The sequence below is a fragment of the Emys orbicularis genome, chromosome 2, assembly GCF_028017835.1.
Source record: "Emys orbicularis isolate rEmyOrb1 chromosome 2, rEmyOrb1.hap1, whole genome shotgun sequence".
Classification (NCBI taxonomy): Eukaryota; Metazoa; Chordata; order Testudines; family Emydidae; genus Emys; species Emys orbicularis.
The window spans coordinates 65,267,455-65,285,899 of NC_088684.1; the positions used below are offsets into that span (position 1 = coordinate 65,267,455).

General features: G+C 41.4%; 1 protein-coding gene across 1 annotated transcript in view; it reads right to left on the reverse strand.

The window, feature by feature from the left end:
* The window catches only part of CLVS1 (clavesin 1), a 119,000-nt gene that overhangs the window by 71,789 nt on the left and 28,766 nt on the right, over window positions 1-18,445 (reverse strand). The window contains exon 2 of the mRNA XM_065399932.1: window positions 9,723-9,897. Coding sequence (XP_065256004.1) covers window positions 9,723-9,897 — 175 coding nt within the window. The remainder of the gene's footprint in view (window positions 1-9,722; window positions 9,898-18,445) is intronic.

Consider the following 18,445-nt stretch of genomic DNA (forward strand, 5'->3'; position numbering starts at 1 on the left):
ACATCTCCAATTTCTCTGTCTTAAGGAACACTAATGCATATAGCAGTCTACTCTTGCCAAGAGCCAAATACCGTGAAAAGCCTCTGCCAAGCAAATATATTGTTGTGTTGATAGATTCTACTAAACAGTTAAATCTAATTTCCAAGTAATAAATGTGAGTCTATAGCCTGCTGTGCTTTTCTTTTTATTTGTTCCATTCAGTCTCTGGAGATGTTAGGCAAACAACCAGCATGGACCTTCTCTTACTGAGAGAAAAGTCTGTTTATCTGCATTTATTTTATATATCAGTCAATCTCTATTTTCCTTCCCTAAAATTTCAAAAGTGTCACTGATTAATAGTTCAGAAAACACTTTACTCTTCATCATATTACAACAGCTGCATCAGGCAGCTAGCACAAGCATTTTTTGGAACATTTCAAGTTGACCTGTTCCAATGGGTATTAAATGCTCATCATTGTAGTTTTAACTAGTTGTGACTGCACATTCAGCTATTCAACAAAGGAGGCTAATGTTATAAAACATATTCTATGATGGGAAAGGGGGTTCCTCTCAATGAGCAAATGTTTCAAAACTCTTTAGGGCCAATTTTTCAAAATTTGGTGTGTAAATTAAGTCTACAAAATATATTTGTATGTGTATCCATTGCCAATGGGTACTTGTTTATCCAAATATATTTGTGTATACAAATGCATGTTTTGCATGCATACTTTCAAATAAACACATTTTAGAATTCAAAGTTCTGAAATCTTTTGTTAGAGCTGTATGGGAGGCAAAGAAAGGTATCTTCACCTCCATTACAGCATCTAATAAATTGTAATCTGTAGACATGTGAAGTGTGGTGAATAGCATTGGGAAACTTGGGGTTTTCTTTGTTCAGAAACAGTTGAATGTTTCTTGTTGTGAGGAGCGTCTATTTTCTTTATTGAAAAGAGTAATCGGAATCTGACCAGACTTATGATCTCTGTGGAGGCAAAGTCATGTCTGGTACAGACGAATGTGAATCTTGCCTGTTTGCCCATAAGCCTCTGTTATTCATGGAGGAGCTAGAGGTGCTTGGGGAGCTCTTTGCAGACTTGACCCATATCCTGCCAGGCTGGTAAGATCAAGTAGGGAAGTACTGAGTCTGGTTTTTGAGGAGATTGTCAATCCCTTCCTTTGGTTGGCCCTTGCTGAAGAAAACTTGAGTCTCAGAATTCAGCCTCTTATCTTCTGTCTCTAATCTCCCTTTTCTTGGGAATATAATTGGAAAGGTTATGTGGAAAGGACAACTCTGACAAATTCAGAGTCCAAAGATTTCCTTGGTCACTGTCAATCTGTTTTTAGGCTTGGATGTGACACACAGGCTACATTGGTGTGAATGTTTGATGTCCTTCTAAGAATGGCTTAAAATAATGGGCCAAATACTCAGCTGGTGTAAATCAGTGTAGTTTCACTGAAGTCAATAGAGCTACACCAATTCACATCATCTGAGGATCTGGCCTCAGATGCCCATTCTAATTCTTTTATATATGTTACCAGCTTTAGATACCATTTGCTGACAGGTTGAGGACCGGAGCAGGGACATAAGGAATGTCTCTTGAGGAACTCCATTCTAGCCTGTCAAAGAGATAGCTTTGGGGCAAAGCTACACTGAGGGAATTCTCATGCTGGGTTTGAGGTGGTTCTATTCTCTCACCCCTCTAGTTCAGTGTATATATCACCATTAGTGAGGTGTTGGGCTATTGAGCCTTCAGTATGCAGATGACACACAGTTCTGCATCTCCATTTTATGTGACTTATAAACTACATAAGGTGAGCCTTCTCAGTCTCTAACAGAGATGGGTACTTCAATGTGAATTAGCTGTTTTATTCTTAATTTGAATAAGAAATAATAGTGGTAGGCTGGGGGAATCAGCCGGAAGAAGTGGCAAGATTCTTTTACCACTGAAGGTCTATGCCTACCTTTTGTTACTCATGTTTACAACCTGGGGATCTTGAGCTGGATATTTAGATAACAGCAGTGGCCAAGAATAACGTTAATCTCTGTTTAGGAAGAAGGTTGTTAACTTTTTTGCCAGTTACATATCTTTCCATGGTCCATGCCTGATGGGAGTCTTACGATGCACTGTGGTGGTTCAGCCAGATATAGTGTAGCTGGGGAGTAAGGCACGTAAAGGAGAAAGGCAGCATGAGGGAACTGGAATTATAACTTCCTTGAGGCGCGATGGCTGCTCAGTTGGACACAAAGATTAATGTTGACTGAAAATGAAATATTTCATTTCGACTACACAAACGAAAATTAAATGTTTCTATCCAATGAAAAGAGGCCGAAGCAAAATATTGGGATGTTTCTGAATAGAGATTTTTTTTTGGAATTTATTTTTCTGTGAAGAATTTCACCTGGAGCTGGTGAAAACTCAGAATTTCCAGAAATTCTGACATTTTGAATTTTGTTTTCTTTCATAAATAAATAAATAAATAAATACAATCAAAATATAGGAAACAAAAATTCTTTATGAAACAAAAATTGAAATATTTCATCCTGATAATGTCAAAATGGAATAATCAAAATGCTTTGTTTCATTTTTTTTTCCAAAATGAAGTTTTGTAGAGATCAGAAACAACGAGGAGTCCGGCGGCACCTTAAAGACTAACAGATTTATTTGGGCATCTTTAAGGTTAGTCTTAAAGACTAATCCTTGTTGTTTTTGTGGGTACAGACTAACACGGCTACCCCTCTGATACTTGTGGAGATCAGCACATTCCTGAAATATATGTCAGTTTTGACAAAAAAGCATTTGCTGACAGAAAAAAACATTCCATCAGAAATTTTTCAACCAGCTCTAGTTTTGATATTTATATTCTTCATCCTATTTGGAACGAAACCAAATGCAGAAATATCAGAATTTCCCCTGGGACAGAAATTCCATTTTTCAGTCAGCTCCACTCTCAAATCTGTAAATCTAGGGCATATTTTTAAATTAATTTTTTTGCACATTTTTATATCCCATTGTTTGCATGTGATCCTAAAGCATGATATAGGCGCATGTGATTTTATATGAGAAATGTCTGTGGTTTTAGCCCCGTGGGACTTTGGCACAGGTGGTGTAAATTAAAGCAGCCTGAGGGCAGACAAGCCTTATATATGGCAATGCCAAAATGATCTTTAAGCCACCTTTGCATGGCCATCCCCCAGCTGCTGACTTGTGCTGTGTGCTGCTCAGCTGGACTTCCAGATCCTTTGATCTTCTAGATTTCTTTACTAAACTAATCAAATTGGGATCAGTTTTTGTGAACCACTTGTCCTGATTTTTCTCAAGTGTTTTGTAATGTTTCTGCGTGGTGTTAAAGAAGTTGTCACATGTGAACTTATAGGTGGCTGCTCTTCAGTGCTGGCTGAGTGATCTATCTTTGTGCATGCGTATGTGTGTGTATACACACACTAGAACAGAGCACCAGTTGCTGGAGACATTATATTTGTGTAAGCAGAGTCTGAATGAGCTCTCCCCTGACATCTAATGGTGAGCTGTGGAAAAAGACTTCAGAAGCTGATCTTGTTTGCATGGACACACCCACCCCGCCTAGGTGCTCATCATGATGGGATTGCTTGCCCAAATGATCACTTGTGGCTGGTGTTGGATCCCCAGTCTCTTTGTTATTGGGACAGGAATAATAAAGGGTTGTTATCCTTGTTGTGTGAACTGAGGACAGCAGAACTGTACCTGGCATACCCCAATGGAGGGACTTACCTTCAACTGAATGACACCTGCTAGGCAGGGGACATGGGTTCCAAAGCCCAATGAGTTGAAAGATGGTGGGGACAGGTACTTGTACTTGGTGGTGTGGGCCCTGTTTAATGGCCCTAGATACCATTTGACCCTTCCTCACCCCATGGTATAATAAAAGAGCTAATTTAGATTCAATTGAGAGTCTTGTTACATGCTGCAGAGTTGAAATCACTGATACCTAGGTCTAAGTATTAAACCTACTTTGGGACAGTGTCTCTATTGCAAGAGACTGCCCAGTGTGCAACAGCAGTGAGGCTCCCCCACTAACAGCTGAAATCACTGAGAGCTGTGTTGTGTGTGGGGGGGAAGCCCTGAAGACATCTTAGTGAGTGACCAGCTGGGAAGCTGGCAGAGAGGCGCGGCAAGTGGCCAGCAGGGCGGCTGGTGGAGAGGGTCAGAGCAGAGACCCGTAGAGGCGTCACAATCAGCCGTTGGGGCAATGAGCGAGTGCAGCATGTAAGATTCGTCCTTACCACCCCCTGCCTTCCACACAGGGTGGGAGGTGAACTCTGCAGATGAACCTCTGAACTCTGGTAGTGCACTGGCCAAGGACAGCAACTGTGAGTGGGGTACAGAGAAGGGACGGGCACGTTAAAGGGACTTTTGGGTTGTAAGACCCTGAGGGGAAAAGGACATTGCCCAACTTACTTGGGGGTGGGTCTTTTGCTCATGGTTTGTTTATGAACCCAAGTTGTGGTGTTTTCCCAAATTAATGCTGAGTTAATTCCCTCCTTTTATTAAAAGGTTTTGCTACACTCAGACTCTGTGCTTGCGAGAGGGGAAGTATTGAGGCACTTAGAGGCACCCAGGGTTGGTGTGTAATTGTCCCAGGTCACTGGGTGGGGGTTCGAGCCGGTTTTGTGTTGTATTGTTGAAAAGGAACCCCTAGATACTGAACCCAGCCCTTGTTGCTGCTGGCTCCACCTGGCAGAAGGGTTACATCTGCATATGGCAGAAGAAAGCTCAGTGTCTCCAGGATGACCATACTCAGAGCCGTCCCTTGGGTAGGGTGAATCAGGGCAACTGCCTCAGGCCCCACACTGTAGGGGGCCCTGCGCTTCGATAAAAGCGGGACTGTCCTGATATTTAGCCCTTTGTCCCATGTCCTGACCGATGTGCAATCGGGACACCATTTGTCCCGATATTCAGGTGAGGAGGTGAATGGGGAGGCGAACAGCAGGTGGGCAGGCGGGTGGGGTTGAGGAGGCAGGCGGGCGGGCAGACAGCGAGGAGGAGAGCAGCGGTCGGGTGGGTGGGCGAGGGGGGGCGCGCCGGCTGGACAGCGAGGAAAGTAGCAAGGAGGCTGATTTGTCCTGGGTCCCGCATCCCCCTAGGGACAGCCCTGACCATATTCACTGGCAGCCCTTCATGCACCTTCAGAAAAGAAGTAGCCCACACAGACATTTATTTTGGCATTTGCCTTTGCGCAGGGAATGGGCGATGGCCCCAGTCCATCCACCCATACCCCTTCTGGGATGGTCAATGCGCCTAGGAATGCTCTTCCCCTCGTACTCAGAAAGCACTGGCTGCAGTACAATAGCTGCAGCCTATGCAGAAATGCTGGGCAGGGAAAAGGAAATCTCTGAACTTCTCCTTGCAACCAGTACAGCTCCACTGCACCAGCTATTCCTCTGACCTAATTTTCTTAAGCATCTCAATGGAACACTCCAAAATGTGTCACCCTACAAAAAGGATTGTGGTGACTATTTTCCACAGTTCATTATATTTCTTGGAATTATTTTAGTTATCCAAGAATATATTGTTTAAATAAATGTTATAGGTAAACCCTGATGAACTAATCTAACTGAAACTACTGTCAACGTTGCCCACAACCTTAGGGATAATTAATAGACCAACACCGCAGACATAGAAATATGACTTCACAGCAGGAGCAAGCAAGCAGAAAGAGAAAGGCTGTGAAGGGGAAAAAGCTGTTCACACAGAAATGCTAAAAACAAATAGAAATCAAAATCCAGCAAGTTATTGGCATAGTATATTTTTTTGTATAAATATCATCTTTTCCCCCTTTGCCTCTGTATGACCATTTTTCTGTAAGATCTACCCTTCCTCCAGACATCAGTGAAAGAAACAGAAATAGAAAATAGAAAAACTCTAGAAAGAAATAGAGCATCTACTAAGACATATAGCAACTCTTTCCTCATGATGAAAGAATGGACCTCATTAATGAGAGCCTTGCTTAGAACACATTTGTCCTTGCACATTTGAGATATAATTAAAAGTGCCACACTGTACACATAGTTATTTAGCATTAGAACGACCCTTGTTTAAGATGGTGATACTAGCTCTATTTTAGGTCATTAAATAGGGTAATTGAGAAGCAGGAGAGCTGCCCTGTTGAGCTATAATAAACTCACCGGTGTGATCTTACATACAGAGAAATCCAATAAATAATGGAAATATGAGCAAAATGTGATTTCAGGCCAACTTGAGTTTTAACTAGAATTTGTACATCTGCAAATCTTCATAAATAAGAAATCTGCATAACAACTATATATGAATAATTTCATTACTATCAAGCATATTAGGTATAACTAGCGGAGGTTCTACAGAATTAATTAACGTGTACTGAATAACATCCATTCTCATTACTTAGTGTTATTGCATTGCAGGAGCAGATTGAGAAAAACTAAAAGGGCTGAGTTGCAAAGACAAGCAGCTCTCTTTCACCAGGATGGAGAACATGCTGCATCTTAAAGGTGACAAGAAACATTATTGCATAGATTAATATTATTCAATCAAACCATTAATGTTTATTTTTCGATAATCCTAGATTTCAAACAAAGATGGGCCCAAAGCACTGAGTTTGTATCCAGATCAGTTTCCCTAAGACTTGAGAGAGAGGGTTCAGATTTGGAGTTTAGGTTCAGCCAATTAGGAAGAGAATCTGGAAAATTCATATCTGAAGCTCCGTAGAGATCAGGATTTGGGTTCAACCCCATATGTAATCATAAAACAATGAACTAATTTCATCCCTGTTGTATCTCCATCCACTTCACTGGTCTGATGCAGGGATAAGTTTGGCCCAATATTGTTCCTTAAAAATGGGAACGGGTATATTCCCTTAATCTGCCTGCTTGAATATCTGCATGTGGAGATTAGTGGCTGCAGATATTTACAAAGCACTAAAACCACTTAGATATTTTGCGGACATGATAAACCTTGAGACCTCCTAAGTGCTTCCACTCAGACTGGGAAAAAGGCAAACATTTTTAAAGGTGAGAGTAATTAACTATTGGAACAATTTACCAAGATTCGTGGTGGATTCTCCATCACTAACAATTTTAAAATCAAGATTGGATGTTTTTCTAAAAGATCTGCTCTAGGAATTATTTTGGGGAAGTTCTATGGTCTGTATTATACAGGTCAGACTAGATGATCACAATGGCCCCTTGTGGCCTGGGAATCCAGGCACCTCCAAAGAAGAAGCAACACACTCATACAGTGGTTCTCTTTTCCCCCCTCCAATATAGGTCTTGTTTATATTTCAAAAGCATCTGAAACAACTAAAAATTTTATTAGGATAGTGACAGGTATGTTAAAATGAAAAAGTCACTGAAACTGTTTAAACAGGGAAATCAGTCACTTGAAAAGTCTGTGTTTTATATAACAGTATTTGACTTACAATCTCCACAATGATTTTGTAATTAATATGTCCGAATGCTCTAAAGAAGTTTCTGATTCCTTTATTCTGATGCCAGATGAATGGCCCAGTACTGGTTGGTGTCAGATTGGTAGATTATGTTGAACAAAAAAGAGAACAATTGGAAGTCATGAGGTGTAGTAATCTTCAAGAAGTGTCAAGGCATTGTTTTCCAATTTTTGCAATCCAAATTGCAGTGTTTACAATTCCCATTGCAAATGGAATCCTCCAGTGGTCTGCACAGTCCATGACACATTCCCCTTGTTTTAATTTGTTCTAGAAACAGTTATTTTTATTTCCACATATATTTATTGCAATCATCTGTGTGTTCTTTTTAAATAAAAAAATTAAGAAATCATCTGCCACTAAGACTGGCATCCTATAGATAAACAAATGAAATCTTTGCACATTACACAGGGGTTTATCAGAAAATAAGGCAGCCTCAGAACCTGTAATAAAAAGCTTTGGGTTAAGGCACTAGACTAGGACTCGGGCAATCTGGGTTCAATCCTGTGTAATTTTGGGCAAATCTCTTAATCTCTCTTTGCTTTAGTTTGCCATCTGTAAAATTGTGGATAATACTAATTCCCCATAGCACAGAAGGTGCTGTGAGGATAGCTACATAAATACTTGGGAGGGAGATGCTAAGTGGGAGCCATGTAAGTACCTAAACTGTTCACAGAAACACCTAATTTCTTGCTAATATTGTAAAATATTTGCAGAAATCTTATTTTAAATGCCTTTTCTATTAACATTCTCACCAGAAACCTGATTCTAAGAGTTATGTTCATTCTATCCAGGAACAGAAACAAACAAGGTGACCTAGGGGACTGTAATGGGGCATGATGGCCCTTTAAGACAGGTTCTGGATCCAGCACTGGCCTGTTCCTAGTTTCTACCCAGAACAAAGGCATTCTGGAGGGAAGAGAAGAGGTTGTAATTTCCAAGGCACATGAAAATTGTAGACCTCTCAGCAAAGCATGATGGGAAAGCGGACAAGGACAGCTCTCTTTACTGAATTTAAGGGAGATTGGCGGGGAGTTAGACTTGTACTGAGTCTCCATGATGAGGCAGGCTGGGAAAGAGTAGGGTGTGGCTCACTTTTTTGAGGGAGAGATTGGTAAAAGGGTTGGAACTTTGGGTCTCTCCAGTCAAAGGTCCTGGGAGGGGCTTTAGGAAGAAGCCTGTGAAAGGTCCTGAGAGGATACCTAAGCGGCCGGCAGACTGAATGTAATATATCCCCAGTGAGGGAAGTTCATATGGACTTTATTACAGAGACATCAAGTAGACAGAACCCTGGAATGGTTTCTTGAAGTATCCAAGTAAGGGTGTTAGGCCAGTGAGCCAGATAGAGGACTTCACGAAGTCATCAAGTCCAGCCCCTTGCACTGAGGTAGGACCTAGACCATCCCTGACAGATGTTTATCCAACCTCTTCTTAAAACCTCCAATGGCAGGGATTCCACCATTTCCCTATTCCACAGCTTAACTACCGTTATAGTTAAAAAATAAATTCCTAATATTTAACCTTGCTGCAGATTGCTGATTACTTCTTGTCCTACCTTCAGTGAGCTTGGAGAACAGTTGATCACAATCCTCTTTATAACAGCTCTTTTAAAGCATGCTGTGGACCCATTGTATACAGATCTGGTTTTCATGTAGTTTTACCTTGTTCCTATTTGCTTACAGGTGTCAGATGCACGTACCTCCTCTGAACTGGACCGTAACATAATTTAATGTCTGGTGTATTATCATGCTTGGAGAGCTTCTGCAGGAAATTAGGGAAGTCTGAATGGCAGTACATTGATTCCCTCTGGGAGTCTTTCCTCCCTCTTTCCCATTACACCCCAAACCCAAATATATTTGAGAGTATGATTCGGCAGTATATTTCCATCTCCTGATAATCACAACTACTCCCTTCCCTTCACCACCCTGCACATACATATGCACCCGCACATGTACGGCATGCTTCATAAGGCAGATGTTGCTGGATTTTAATCCCCAGGAACTCTCAGATGGATTAAATCTCAAATCTCTAAACATTATTCTAATTGCTACAGTAAGTAATACATGCCTGAGGCAATGATGATTTAACGTTTAAATGAAAGCAATAGATAATCAAAAATGAACATCTGAAACTAGGGCTAGGCTACAACTGGATGATACTCAAATCATTTTTCTTATTGAAAATTTTTATTGATTTTTCTCCCCTTTGCTTTCTGAGAAATATTATCCTGACTACAATGACAAAACCTAGCTAACTGAATACATGCATGCATCTCACATTCCACATACCTGTAACCCTTCAATGGCCAGTTTGAGGATGGACGGTGTTAGCTTGGAGGCTTGCTTGAAGGAGAAATTGCTCCAGTCTATAATTAAAATGAAGCCGTTTATCTGAAGCTCTTGATCTTCAATGAGAACTTCCAAGGACAACAGAATAGCCCGTAGAATATCTGTGAAGGAGTTCCTAAGGCCAAAGCAAACATAAAGGGTTGTAATTATCTTCAGACCACAGGAAATGCAGATATGCCAGGGATTTTTCATGTACAAAGAAACAGATATTTATTTGGGTGAAGTTCTTTAGAAAAGACAGATATTTAAAAAGCATCACCAAGGTATTCCTTGATTTGATAACATCTGTTCACTGATGGATATAATAGATCCTGAGTTAAATCTCTTGGCATTTTGTGGCATCTTTTATAATAGATTTTAGCTCAGCTGCATTGGAAAAATATTTGTCTATAGTAAATGAAAGCGCTTTAGGCTATCAGTTTAAAACACTCTGCATTAACTATGACAACTAGCAAGCCCACAGAGCTAATGAGACAGACATGCATCAGGCAGATTTTCCTGTACTTCACAAAATTCAAGTGTTCTCTTTCATTAATTGTTTGCTGTTCTGTTCCTTTTTTACAATAATGAATCCGGTAACAACTAGAAACTAAATGTGATAAATTCACACTCACAGACCCTGATCAATCAAAGACCTATGGACAGATCTTCACCTGATGCAAATCAGCATTCTCACTGGAAGAAAATATTCTATGAGCTATAGTCATTCACTTCGGAAACAGAAACATAGCCTATAATTTAGGGAGTACCAGGTGTACACTAGCTGAGGATTTGGCTCCTAGTATATATCCTTTCCTAGCCAGCACTGTCCTGGCCATACATTGGCATGCTCCAAGGTATAGAAACAGCACAGTAACTCAAAAGTATAGACATCAGTGCTAAAATCTTTGAGTAAGGAAAGCCCATTAGAATGTGAACATTTCTGGAGTAAGAAGCAATAAACTGGTGTCAAACCACAGGTTTAAAACCCCCCCACATCTGATGAAGTGGGTTATAGCCCACGAAAGTTTATGCCCAGATAAATTTGTTAGTCTCTAAGGTGCTGCTAGGATTCCGCATAGTTTTTGCTGATACAGACTAACACGGCTACCCCTGTGAAACCTGAAACCACAGATTATATTTATTTAAAAAAGAGAGAGAGAACCCTGTTATAAACCTGAGACAATAGCAGTCAGGTGGGTGAAATAAGTAGTGCATAGAACAAGGTTTAGCTTTATTAAGAAAATTTGCTTGAGCTAGCCATCCTATTGAATTCCTGCACCTTCGATACATTCCACCAACAATTTGTCTACATTATAAGGAGGAAAACTAGAAACAGTCAGGCATGTCTGTACAACACATGCATAAATTACATAGCGATAAATAAGAGAGGCTATTTGGAAAGGAGGGAAGGGTTCATTTTTTTGTATAATGCATTTTAGCCATTGCCCAGCTTATATGGTTCAAGCATAAAATGGAAAATAACGACAACAGACAAAATAGGAACTCTGTATTAATTAGCAGTAGGCTGACTGCAGGGGCTCTGTCATCTCTCAGATAATAATTACTAACATCTGTAGTTATGAAGAAGGGAGAGATAAACAGAGAGAGAGAAGGAAACACTGTACATTTTTCTTAACATGTAATTCTGGACTGGGAAAGTTTCTTTGGTAAACAATGAGCATGAGTCTCTCCAAAAAAATATAGCTTAGTCTTTATGGAAATGATTATGTAATGCATAGGCGCTGGCTTGCTCCGGGCCCGGGGGATTGCTCAACCCCCCTGTTCTGCCCTAGGCCCCACCCCATCCCTTCTCCCAAGTCCCCACCTCTTCCCACCCAACCTCTTCCCACCCAGTTCCACCCCCTCCCCGAGTGTGACCCATCCCCGCTCCTCCCCATTCCTTCCAGAGCCTCCTGCACACCATGAAACAGCTGATTGGGAGGGAGGGGCAGAGTTGATCGGCAGGGCCGCCGTTGTGCTGGAAGTGCTAGGAGCAATCAGAAGGAGTTGATCGGCGGGGCTGCTGGGGGATGGGGGGCACTGGGAGGGGCGTGGGGGAGCTGGCTGCTAGAGGGTGCTAAGTACACGCTAATTTTTTTCTGTGGGTGCTCCAGCCCTTGAGCACCCACAGAGTCGGCGCCTGTGATGTAATGTACTGGTACAATAGTCTTTGTTATCTTTGCACTGTATTTTTTAATTTCGAAGAGCTCTGACCATGTGGAAAGATGGCTGCCATTTTGTTTTCAAAGTTAATATTGCCTGTGACGGGGGGAGAGACACTGTGGTCTCTCATGGAAAATCTAGTTCTATTCTGTTTTGCTGTTTTCTTTAATCTTTAATGAGTCATTGTACATTGAAGGTATATTGTTTCTATTTTATTAAACAAAACAAAAAATGGAAAGCATAGTCTTAAAGCAGGTTTTGCCTTTCCTACATAAGACGAAGGGCAACTCCACTGATCTGTCAGGACTGAATTCAGCCCTTAGTTTTGCTCGCGCCTCTTGACAAATTTTGATCTAAAAGTTTACAATTTATGCTTTGAAGAAACTATATCCTGAAGACTGTTGTATTGTGTGGTGTTGTAGCCCTAAACTGAATAAGAGCTCTGTGTAAGCTCGTAAGCTTGTATTTCTCCCCACCAGAATTTGGTAAATAAATATATTACCTCACCCACCTTGTCTCTCTAATATCCTGAAGAATCAGTTTATTTTCTGTGCGTCTTTGTTCCCGCTTCATAACATAGTAAAAATACCCTTCAAAGTATAATCACTAGAGCAACATATGATAATCACAGAGCTTGCAGATGTCACTGAGATCAGTGACAACTTCGGTTTGGGATGAAAGAGCGTTTAGCTTTCTTGGCATTGGGTATTATCAGCACCCTAGCAACAACAAGGGGACTACTGGGAACCTAACCAAATAGTACCAAAAAATCTGAGTTGGAAAGTCAAACTAAAGACAGTGCTTTCCTCAGAAGTGGAAGGCTGAAGCACAACAATAAATTAATCGGTGTCTCAGCTGAATATTTATTCTATTAATTTTAAGGATCCCATTGTCAAAGAAGCACCAAATGTACATATAGCATTTCCTCCCTTACCATTCTTTGGAGCCACATCCAAAATCGGTGGCCAGGTCCACTTGTCAGCCTCTGTTGTGAGCCTCAGATTTACCCTAATTGTGAGCTCAACTGTAAAAAGTGAGTGACAGTTTATAAAAGGTGACAATAACCTATAATAACACATGTTGATGGGAAAAGGTATGAAAGGGAAACAGACTGAATTAGTCCAAATAAAAAAGCCTATTGATATAACTCAAGGACTGTGTTAAGATCATGCTGGTAATCAAAAAAAGTGTGGAACCAGAAATCAGTAAACAAAAATTGGAGTGTCAGCAACTAGGCCTAATTGGTGCATAAAATAATGAGAGGACAGGCTATTCCACTCATCACTCCCTTTGGAGGTCCTTAAAGAAAGAGACTTTAGAAAAAAACCTGACTACTGGAGTGAGCTTCATCATCATGGTTGCCACCATCATCCCAGCCTTCATCATCCTAATCCTGAAAAATGTCCTGACCAGACTGGGCCAGATAACGCCACCACCTCTATTGGCATTGGCTGAATCCCGAACACCACGTAGAATGTGGGACTCCATTTCTCCCCCCTGCCGCCCCTGTATCCTTTTCCTTCCTCACCTCATTTATCCTATCCTACTCTTCTCCCTTTTCCTTCTGTCTGATAAGAGTCTGGCCTAGTTGGCCAAGACTGCATATTTTGCAACACTACTGCAGGCCTGTGACCAAAAAGAGGCAGCTAAAATAAATGCCCTAAACAGCCCAATGCTGGTACAAGGTTGCCAGATCGAGTGGCTGATAAGACTGTGCTGGGCCTGTGTTTCTCCAGCAGCGAGGTAGCAGGTGAGAGTCAGCACCAGATACAGAAGCTGCATTTTTTCTCTTTGATGTTATTTTCTTTCCCCTTTGTGTCTGTGCTTGCCTTGTTTTGTCTTCTTGGGAATGGGATCGGACTTTAACAACAACAGCAACAATGAGAGCTCCAGCCCATCTCAGCTAATTTCTTCTCTTTTCCCCACAAAGGACAGCTATTACCATTTTAATACCATCTAAGAGACTGTCAAACAAGAAGGTTTTTCCTTCTAAAAACTCTCTCCAGCTAAAGGGAAAGGGAACAAGGGAAGCTGTTAAAATGAAAGCTGTACTTAATACTTTACATTTCAAATGAACCTCATTTGAAACTGTTTAATGGCCAGACCAAGTGACTCAGTTACGTGAATACTTTTGGCCCATATAATCCATCTAAATTAATACAACACCTCTAGTAGGATTTAACCAATAAACACTTCAGACAACCATGAACTTCCAATGAAGGAAAAGTAATTTCTCCTTCAGACTCTGTGCCCTCAATTCACACCCCACTGGCATTCTTGTCACATCATGGGAGGGTTGCTTTAGCTTGTGGTCAGGCCTCCATGAATACTAGTAGCAGCTTTCTAGTAGAGGGCACTGAATTGGAAAATATAATCATGATATACTGGCCATGCCTCCTCACACTGTGCTGTCTCTTTTTGGGGCTGTCCTGGGTTGTTGTAGGTATCAAAACAGAAAGGGGATTGCAGGCCCCTTGCACAATCATTTCAGGTGGATTCTCTGCCAATGCCAGCTCTGTACCCTCGATTATGTCCGGGGGGGGGGGGAATGGAATAATCCCGGGCTGAATTTAATCCAACATATGCCATTTTAAAAACAGATGTAATGCTCATCACTGTAGGAAGCAACAAATAGGGCTACACAGGGTGCAGAAATGGATTGGTCTCCTAGTTCTGGCCAGGAAAGCTTCCTTTACAGCAGGGCCGGCTCCAGACACCAGCGCAGGAAGCTGGTGCTTGGGGCAGCCCATGGAAGAGGGCAGCACGGCCGAGTCTTCGGTGGCAATTCGGCGGCGGATCCCTCAGACTGGCTGCTGAATTGCCACCGAAGAATGAAGCAGCGCGGTAGAGCAGCCGTCGATCGCAGCTTTTCCCCCCCCCCCTCTTCGCCGCTTGGGGCGGCAAAAAGCTGGAGCCGGCCCTGTTTTACAGAACATTCATAGGGATGTTCCTGGTGCGGCCACCTTTGACACCTTAAAAGAAGAAGGGTGGAGTCATTTTAGGGATGGATGAGAACTGCTTGCACAAAGCATGAATATGTTTTATTTAAATTCTAAATCATACTGAAATGTTTGTTATGATTGGGCCCAAATCTACATCATGGGTACCAAAATCAGTATTTAGGCACCTAACTAAATGACCAGATTAACAGAGCTACTGATCACCTGCATTTCCCATTGATTTTAATAAAGGTTACTTGTGGGAGAGTTGAACACCTGATTTTGTGAGTGTGGGAGGATTAACTAATCTAGCATTTTCCTGCATACTGTCACACACTGTCTACAAATTTGCATATTCTAGGACATGACACATAAAATTGAATGCTAATGCTGTTTCTTTTATTGGGTGAGGTACAACTAGGCATGAATGCAGCACACTGATCCTCTAGGTGGATTCTTTGCTAGCATGCCAGACAATGTATGCAGAATCTCTATGGAAATCACGCTGAATCCCATTTGAGGTTGAAGCCCTCAGCTTCCTAATCTTGTGGCTTTCATGCGAAGCACTCAGCTATTTCACTGATTTGCATCCAAATTATTTTCCATACATTAACTCTCAAGAATTTTCTGGGACTCCACCACTTTTGTTACTTGGCTCAATTTTCCATTCCCCCCCCCCCCACCAGCTTGACACACTTACAAAGAGTGATATAAATTGCTGTGTCAAGAAAGGGAACTACAATACCACTGTGTGACCTCAGCATGGAGCCTACTTCAGCCTGCCACTAATGAGTTACCAGAGATATGCACATGCTACTCAACAACAAAAGCCAGGAAGGAAGGAAACAACAAACAATTTGATTGAATAGCAAGGTACCATAAAAGAAATCTTCAAGCCAAACAAGTATCCTTAAGAAAATGGGGAGTTAGTCGAATGGAAGATAGTAGTAAGGGACAAGGGATTTCGAAGACAGATTAGTCAAAATTAGTCAAATTTATAAAAAGTAAATAAGCAATTACTTAATTATAGCAGGAGTAAGCCACTTGTGAGAGAATTAACTGGCTGAGTGGAGTATCAGGTACAAAGGGAACAATTAAAAGGGATAAAGACATTGCAGAAAAGCTAAATGATTTATTTGCTTCAGTCATCACTACCAAGGATGTTGAGGAGATACCTACACTTTTCAACTGATAAAGATGAGGTACTGTTGGAGATTAAGGTGCTGAAAGAAACATATATTTCTGAGAAATGGTATCACCCAGGCATTTTGAGATCACCGGACCCAATCTGCAAAGTACTTAAGTATACTTAGATTTAACCATCTGAATAGTCTTGGTGACTTCAATGGGACGTAACCTGATTTCAGTGGGACTACTCACATGTATAAAGTTGAGCATGTGCTTAAGTGTTTTGCTTCATCACTGCCATTAAGGATGAAGTGATACAACTATTAACAGAAATATGCAAATTCTCATTCAAATCTGCTGCTATACCAAAGGACCGAAGGATAGCAAATGCTGTAGCATGTACCCACATGCCCCCACAGTGTGCCAACATTTTTATGGCTGACACATAAACAACGCTTCCTCAGCTCTTGTCCCCTAACGCCCCTACTCTACTTGCACTACACTGATGACACCTTCATCATCTGGACCCATGGAAAAGAAGCCCTTGAGGAATTCCACCATGATTTCAATTTCCATCCCACCATCAACCTCAGCCTGGACCAGTCCACACAAGAGATCCACTTCCTGGACACTACAGTGCTAATAAGCAATGGTCATATAAACACCAACCTATACTGGAAACCTACTGACCCCTATACTTACCTACATGCCTCCAGCTTTCATCCAGACCATACCACACGATCCATTGTCTACAGCCAAGCTCTAAGATACAACCGCATTTGCTCCAACCCCTCAGACAGAGACAAACACCTACAAGATCTCTATCAAGCATTCTTACAACTACAATACCCACCTGCTGAAGTGACGAAACACATTGACAGAGCCAGAAGTCACCGACTACAGGACAGGCCCAACAAAGAAAGTAACAGAACGCCACTAGCTGTCACCTTCAGCCCCCAACTAAAACCTCTCCAGAGCATCATCAAGGATCTACAACCTATCCTGAAGGACGATCCCTCACTCTCTCAGATCTTGGGAGACAGGCCAGTCCTCGCTTATAGACAGCCCCCCAACCTGAAGCAAATACTCACCAGTAACCACACACCACACAACAAAAACACTAACCCAGGAACCTATCCTGGCAACAAAGCCCGTTGCTATCTCTGTCCACATATCTATTCAGGGGACACCATCATAGGGCCTAATCACATCAGCCACACTATCATAGGTTCATTCACCTGCACATCTACCAATGTGATATATGTCATCATGTGCCAGCAATGCCCCTCTGCCATGTACATTGGCCAAACCAGATAGTGTCTACGCAAAAGAATAAATGGACACAAATCAGATGTCAAGAATTATAACATTCAAAAACCAGTTGGAGAACATTTCAACCTCCGTGGTCACTCGATTACAGACCTCAAAGTCACAATACTCCAACAAAAAAACTTCAAAAACAGACTCCAACGAGAAACTGCAGAGTTGGAAAAAGTTTTTTTTCTCCTGCTGATAATAGCCCACCTTAAATGATTACTCTCGTTATAGTTAGTATGGCAACACCCATTTTTTTCATGTCCTCTGTGTGTATATATATCTTCCTATTGTATTTTCCACTGCATGCATCCGATGAAGTGGGTTTTAGCCCAAGAAAGCTTATGCTCAAATAAATTTGTTAGTCTCTAAGGTGCCACAAGTACTCCTCATTCTTTTTGCTGATACAGACTAACACGGCTACCACTCTGAAACCTGTAGATATCATAGACTCATAGATCACTGAGCTTCAGTTCAGCACCATGTAGACTTATTTAAACAATAATTAGAGAGTTATAAAACTGCTAGGTAAACATGATATAATGGGGACAACAGCTTCTGTAAAGGAAAAGTTTATTTCCCCAAGGTACTAGAATACGTAACTCATCTCAACAAAATAGTGGTTAAACTAGAATCAAATTAAATGTATTTGAACTTCTGATAAGGTTATTACAGAGTTTCTCACAATAAGTTATTAAAGAGTCAAAGTAGCATGGAATAAGAAATAAAGTTTTGTCATGGATTAGAAACAAGCTAAGAGACAAAACAACAACTAAAACCCCACCACCACCGAGTATAAATGACCAATTTTCAGTTTAGGAAAGGTTGACAGTACAATACCAAAAGGATTCCTACTAGGACTGTGGATGTGTAATATATTTCCTTTAAAAAGTGAAAAAGGAGGTGAAGAGCAATGTGGCAAATTTTGCCAATTCCCCAAAATGATGTAGGTTAATCAAATCTAAAGAAACTATGAAGGGAACTCCAGAGGGACCCAAGAAAGTGACGTGAATGAGCCGCACAATGGTAGGTGAAACTGATTTAGGCAAGCTAATGCAGGCAGCTCTATTTTGATCTACTCAGCCACAGGAATGGGTTGAACCACTCAGGAAAGAGTCTTGGTCATCATTGTGCACC